This window comes from Helianthus annuus, chromosome 7, assembly GCF_002127325.2.
Source record: "Helianthus annuus cultivar XRQ/B chromosome 7, HanXRQr2.0-SUNRISE, whole genome shotgun sequence".
NCBI lineage: Eukaryota > Viridiplantae > Streptophyta > Magnoliopsida > Asterales > Asteraceae > Helianthus > Helianthus annuus.
The window spans coordinates 31,362,438-31,369,648 of NC_035439.2; the positions used below are offsets into that span (position 1 = coordinate 31,362,438).

The window sequence follows — 7,211 nt, forward strand, 5'->3', positions numbered from 1 at the left end:
CTTTGATTTGTAAGGTGGCTCTGATACCACTGTTGGAAATTTCGTGTAACTATTGGAAAATAATTTTAGTCAGTTTGTTTGACAAACTGAACGCAGCGGAAAACATGTACACGAGGTTCGGTTCTAAACCGTTTCCACCAGTGATCTCATTACAATCAAAATAGGTTATAATAAAATTAAAGAATCATGACATCCAAGAAAGACACCTTGGTTCAACGAACGATCTCGCTAGATGATCGTTGATCACGAAATCATATTTGTTCGTTTGAAACAATTTCAAACGAAACCTTTAAACTAAAGCAAAATAAAGTTCAAAAACTTTACTTACCTTTTTGCGTAATCGAAACTAGGATCAATTAAAACTTCACCGTCAATTTGCTATTCTCTTCCTTTTTCTCTATTCGACGTTCAAGCAAACAGCAAATATTTATATTTAGTTTCTGTTTCTATTTGGAACTTTTGAAAGCTTACAACCATCCACCGACTCAAATTCCATATGATGCTTCAACTACTTAAAGTACCGTATCCACCTTTTGATAACCATTTAGGAATCCATAATCGAGACTTATATAAAATTATGAAAAGTCCTTCTTTTTATTAAAAGATATACATATATCTTTTATCTTAAAATAAGGATTAAGAATTGTAATCTAATCACAACTCCTTCATAATTATCTCATAATTATAACAATATCTCTTGTTTTCTTTAATTATCTAATAATTAATAATTATACACATATTATAATTAACATATTAATTATAATGTTAATTATAATGTTTAAATCGCCCCTCCGTAATTATTCCAAATAATTACTTGTTTCTTTCATTACGCTTAATTTTTCGTGATCCGGTGATTAACGATTAAAACACCGTTATATGTTCGTTGCCCAAAGTGTAACTCTTTGGGTCGTACCTTGATGGCAACATTGAATTATAATTGACAATTGAACATTATATCCAACATCATCCACGTTAGGGTCTATCCTAGAATAAATGGGCAAAATTTAAGGACTATAGTTTTAATTTTAGAAGTATATAGACTATAGGTGAAAATGAAGCAAACCACAGAGACTATCCAGACATTTTTCTCATATATAAATTTAAGTCAAATACAAACTTAAAGAAATGAACATATAAACCAATAAATATGTAACGATGGGCATGGGCCAATTAGTTTTAATTAAAACTAGTAAATAAAATTAAATGTAAAATGAGTTAAAGTAAATGAATGAAAATAAATGAACGAAAATTAAATATAAGTTCAGGAAAAAATAACGTAAATCAATGAATATAAACGAACGTAAATGAACAAGCACGACATGTGTTTTATACTTTCGTGTTTGTTTGTTTAATTAAATGAACACACATATATACCCATGTTCGTTTGAACTTCCCCTTAAATGGTTTACACATAATTCACTAGGTGCTGTTTGTTTTTGCAGACATAAATTGTCTGGAAGCTGATTTCATCTGTTTTTATGTCTGCAACTGAAGATGTGGTCTGAAGATCTACAAGATGAAAATATAAGACTGTTTGTTTTTATAAGTTGATACCGGTCTGAAGCCCCACCACCATCATCTTCAAGATTCAACCAAAAATACCATAATGATTGATTTTACCCCTCTCCCCACTGTAAACCAACGCCATACATCCAGCTGGCCACTACTTACAAATCTTACGCCTTCAATCTTTACTGGTACCCAAATCTTCATTATTATAATAATCTCACCACTTTGTTATAATAATACTAATAACAATTTGGGGTTTTATTCTATTGTGTTTTTTTTTTTCAATGTGGGTTAGGGATTCTTGTCGGGTTTCTTCAAGGGTTTTTGCAGATTGCATTCAAGGTTTCAAGTGGGTTCATGTTTTGTATGAGTGTGTGAATTAGTGTGTGTTCAATGGATACCCATGGAAGACTGATTGCTGGTTCACACAACAGAAATGAGTTTATTCTAATCAATGCAGATGAAGTTGGAAGGGTAAATTTTGGGCTCTAAAATGTTGGTGGTGGTTTGGAGTTCATCGGAAGAATGGGTGGTGGTGGTTGAGGGGGTGAAAGGAGAGGGAACGGTGGTGGGTGAAGGTGCGGTGGTGGTGGCAGACGGAGGCGACGGCCGGCGTCGTAGCTTCCTCTAAAAAAGGCCTACATGGTTTTGTGTGGAATTGAGAAGAAGAAGAGGATGCTGGAGATGTTGGTATCATGATGTTTGAAGGAGTTGTGTGAAGATGTTTGAAGCAAGGGTTTATAGCTTTTGTTTTAAGATGAAATAAGCCATTTTCAGATCTGTTTAAAAAAAAAAAAACAAATAGTCTTCAAGGGAAACGTCTGCGCACCTGCAGACAATAGTTCCCTTGAAGATGTTTGAAGAAAAAACAAACACCCCAATGTGTAGTTCGTCTACATGTCTATAAAGATATGTCTTTGTAGTGAATAAGCCTTCGATTTTTTAGAGCAAAATCATAGATTAGTCGATTTCCCAATTGGTAGTTGCTCTTTGAGCTTTCTGAGGTGATTCCGTTGGTTTTTGGGGTTAAGGTGGTGATTCTGGCAGTGGTGGTGACTAGGGGTGAGCAGAAAACCGAAATAACCAAAGCATAACCGAAATAACCGACACAATCGAACCGAAAAAACCAAACCGAAACAAAAACCAAAGGTTCGGCTTTCTGATTTTAATAATCGAAATATCGGTTCGGTTTTCGGATAACCATTTTCAATAACCGAAAAAAACCGAGCCGAAACGAAAAAAAACATATTTTTATGTAGTTTAAGTTGTTTAAATGTTTAACCCATGCTATTAGAAATTATTAATTTTATTTTTAAACATTAAGTATTTATAATAAAAACATTAACATGTTTATTTATAATTGAGTTGATTTATTTATTGCCTACAAAAAATAACAAAATTTAATATAAAAATTAAATAATTTTCAAATTATTATAGAAGAAAATGTCCTGATAAAAACTTTGAAAAAACATAAAAATAGATTAGAATGTTAGATTTATTTGAACATTAATAGTTAAAAAGGTTAACTATAATAACTTAAATGTAAACATATAGGAAAGATTCTTAAAGTTTAAAATATACTTTTTATTTTTGAATCTTGCATACTTTTGTTTCAAAAACAAAATAACCGAACAGAACCGGTGTAAAAACCGAAAAAACCCGAAATTGAACGGTTTTCAAAAACCGAAAACCGACATTTCGGTTTTGGCCTAAAACCGAACTGAACCGTACACACTCCTATGGTGACTGCAGGCGGCGACACTTGTAGGAGAAGAGAATGATAAATAGAGATGATTAGATGAAGGGGTTGGTGAACCCTAGAAGCTTAATTTGTACCAATTTAGTATTTTATAATTAACTTAGTTAATCAGTTAAATCACCAAAATATCCTTTTATTTACATGTAAATTACCAAAATGCCTTTCCTTTTAACTAAATTATTTGATGAGGTTAATGCCATGGAGTATAGTGGAGAAAAAATAGAAACAACCGAGAGAATTTTGGCCAATTTTAAACTATTGCGGCAAAATGGGTTAAAATGATAAAACCACAGGGAGCGATAACAAAGTTTACTCTAAAAATAATAATAATAATAATAATAATAATAATAATAATAATAATAATAATAATAATAATAATATATTTATTATTATTATTATCCTTAATCTCCTCCATCAAATCCGAACCACTTTTATACTTTCCACACTAACCGTCGTATCGGTATTACACCAAGTTTCACAAATAGGAATACAAATGCTCACCCCAAACTCTGCCCTTTGCTTTTTCTTTTTAGCATAGTTGTGTTTAAGGTTATTTGCCTTTCAAAAAAAAAATGTTAATTTTATGGTCAATATTTTGCAACCTGTATTTATACATATTGATGACCAGTCGGTTACATATTTTGTAGATGAAAATATAATTTTGTGGATAAGGAATATGTTTTTGAGCAAAAATTCAAATTGAATGAAGAAGTAAGTTCACACAAATCTTAGAGAACACGCTGAAATTATTGTAGAGATCACTGTTGCTAAAAGAGAATACACTCCAAATGCAACAAAAGGAAGTTCTCTACCTATTTATCATAGCAGCTCGGGTCTATCTTGAAACAATTTTTGGCTTACATGTCCACGGGTCTGTTTGTTTACCTCTTAATGAGGCTCTTAATGGTTCAGACCTCTTATTGGTTCAGCACTTAATGGTTTAGACTGTTTGTTTCACTAGCAGGCGTCTGAATGGTTCAGACATTTGCTTCTGAATGGTTAAACATTATACAGAGTCTGAATGATTAAGACCTCTAATCTGAATTAGTTAGACATTTACCTTTGAACGGGTAAGCATTACACAGGCTCTTAATGGTTCAGACCTATTACTGGTTCAGCACCTAATGGTTCAGACCTCTTAGTGGTTCAGCACTTAACCATTCAGATGTTGCCAAACAACCCCTACCTCTTAGATGCAATTTACACACTTGACACATGTTCGGATTTAAATAGATTTTCGAAACATATGGTGGTTAGGTTCGGTTCAGTTCAGCTACTTCTCTTCAAGCAGCAAACAACAACGTTTGATCATACTTCTCTTCAAGCAGCAAACAAATCACATTCACAACTATATAAAACAGCAAGCCAAAATAAATAATTATTTAAACAAACGAATTGAAAACCAAAAACATCAAACAACTCCAATTACACACCGTACACTACTTTACACGCAAGCAAACGATAATAATCAAAGAACAACAAGCTGTTGAACTTGGCAACAAACTCAAATTCAATACATTGATTACCATCACCATCACCATCAAGCATAGCACCTCTTGTTCCTCAGGTTCATTGAACCTGTCTCCACTTGCGGTCTAGACATTGACAAATTAACCGAAGAAGGATCAGAACAGTTGCTACCATTCGAGTCCACGCTGCATAACACCCCTGAGTTTTTAAGAAACTGAAAGTCATCCATTGACTGCCTGTAGATTCTTGGAGACGGGTTTCTTTGCTTAGCCTTTGTCGATTCAGTCAAACTCATATAACTCGGTTTATAGTTATTATTGTTGACTTTTTGCGAAGTTCGGTCCGTGGAAATTGGAGTTGCGGTGGATGTGCAAAGAGATGAAGAACCGGAGCTCTCATCGTATACGAGCTCAGAACTCGGGCTAGACGTTGACCGAGTAGTGCGTTGACCAGCGATTTGAGGTGGCTTTGCTGATATTCTAGTGGTCATGTTGTTTCGTTTGACTTTGACCAACTCGGGTTCTGATGATTTCTTACTAATTTCTTGGCTTTCAGCATAAAGTTTGGATGAAGGTGGAGTTGTTTCCAGTGGGTCGGTTTGACCTTGTTCCATTAACCGATTCTCCCATGGCTTAGCCGACATCCAACGCTCTAACCAACTCCATCCCCAATTGTTCGTATCGAACTGTTGGTTCTTGACAGATGCTAATGAACCACTTGTTTTGGAGTCCAACCCGGGGTTTGACTTCCGTTGCTACAAGGTCACAAAAGTAAAAAACATTATTATTTTACTGAAATAGAGGTGACAATTTCGAGCCATGTGTTGTTGAATGAGTTGATACGGGTTATGTTTTACCTCTAAGAAATGTTTAAGCATATATCATCCACAATCATCTTTATATATACTAATTTTTATAAAAAGTAAACTTCCTTTTCGCAAAAACCATTAGCCCTGTTGATCAGTTACTGAACAAGCCGAACCCGCCTATTTTAGATTGAAACTGTGTTACGGGTACGTTTTACCTCTATCATATCAAAACTTGTCAAAAGTCACAGAAATAGAAGTTTTGATACATAAAACCTCCAAACTTCTTTTTGACAAAAACTGTTAGCCCGTTTGACCCATTAACATGTAAAGATTCATTACCTTCTGAGCAAGATCATACGCTAGAGCTCGTTCACGTTTAAAGGCACCTTCTTGCCTCATTTGAATCTTTGCTTTAACCTCCTGCAGTGTTCCCCTGTGATCACACCATCCTTCCTACAGTTTTCAAAGTTTCAAAGCTCAAGATTATTAACACGTCTTAACATGTTCCGACATAAAATAGGTTTAAGTTTTGCATGCTTATACCTCAGCCTCTTTTAAGAGCTCCGCTTGTGTGCGACGTTCATTGAGCATATTTTGAACAGCTTGACCTTCAATAGACATACGAACCCGTCGAGCCCGGACCCTAGCCTGAACTCGGACCAGCGCCTGCATGCAGCGCAGCGTCACAGCCGCTTGCTTCCTAACCTGTCGCCCTCTGACCAAAGCTTGCAGCCTCACCACTCCTTTCAAAGCTCTTAACGCACGTCTCGCCTTTATCAAAATCAAATCATATTTTACACAAAAGTATGGATAATACATCAACATTTCACAACCATTCAAACAACAATTACCAAAAAGCCACGAAAAGCAGTCTGGATCCGAATCGCAGCCCATTCTTTCCTCACAACTTTAAAATCTTTCGGTTGAGCCCGAACAACCGTAGCAACAGCAGCAGAAAACACATCAGACCCAACAACCGACCCCGAATCCGACCCATCCGATCCCGCTCCCCTGTAGTTTCCTTTAAACCCCTTCCAACCCGAACCGATCTCCCCCGAAGAACTCCTCCATAACTTCCATTTCGACCCACTCTTCGCCACCTTATCCTAATCATTCAAAACAACAAATCACACACTTAATTCACATTTTAAACAGTAAACCCATCTTCAAACAATCAAAAACAGTTAAAACTACCTGATCAATCTTATCCGATTTCTTCAAAATCAAAGCTTTCATCCATTTTCCTGAAGCACCCATTGTGTTTCAATCGAGTAAACCACTCGATGAAATCTTAAATTAGTTGAGGCGTTTGTGAATACTAACTGAAAAGAATCAAACCCTTAAAGAAAGAGAGAATCTGTGAAGAACAGAGAGAGAATTTAGGATTTGTGAAATTAAAATTAGGGTTTTGTTTGGGAGTAGTATAGTGAGTGGTTAATTTGTCTTGTAGCATTTGAAATTTGAAAACAAGTGTAACGGGCAACAAGTGAAAGAGTTATTGTAATTCCCGCTCGAGAAGGACAATAAATGCCATTGGAGTTGGGTTTAATTACAAAAATGACATTCATGAAAAGATGTGATGAGACTCTTGTCGGTATCACAAAAAGGTCAAAACACATGGGTTTAAAAGTTTGAAAGGGAACAGTAAAAAGCATATCCCGTAAA

General features: G+C 35.3%; 1 protein-coding gene across 1 annotated transcript; it reads right to left on the reverse strand.

Annotated features, from left to right (window-relative positions):
• Positions 1-4,621: 4,621 nt before the first annotated feature.
• LOC110869295 (protein IQ-DOMAIN 1) lies at positions 4,622-6,994 on the reverse strand. The gene is made up of 5 exons (XM_022118596.2): positions 6,741-6,994; positions 6,398-6,652; positions 6,090-6,317; positions 5,886-5,999; positions 4,622-5,492 (listed from the first exon to the last, which is right to left on the reverse strand). The coding sequence occupies exons 1-5, from the start codon at positions 6,801-6,803 to the stop codon at positions 4,809-4,811; spliced, it is 1,344 nt and encodes a 447-aa protein (XP_021974288.1). The 5' UTR covers positions 6,804-6,994; the 3' UTR covers positions 4,622-4,808.
• Between the last annotated feature and the right edge of the window lie 217 nt (positions 6,995-7,211).

Excerpts from the sequence above, each read along its gene's own strand:
- LOC110869295 (XM_022118596.2), bottom strand. The coding sequence starts at position 6,803 with ATGGGTGCTTCAGGAAAATGGATGAAAGCTTTGATTTTGAAGAAATCG. Across the intron at positions 6,318-6,397 it reads CTGCTTTTCGTGGCTTTTTG|GCGAGACGTGCGTTAAGAGC; the intron begins GTAATTGTTGTT and ends ATTTTGATAAAG. Across the intron at positions 5,493-5,885 it reads CGTATGATCTTGCTCAGAAG|CAACGGAAGTCAAACCCCGG; the intron begins GTAATGAATCTT and ends GTGACCTTGTAG.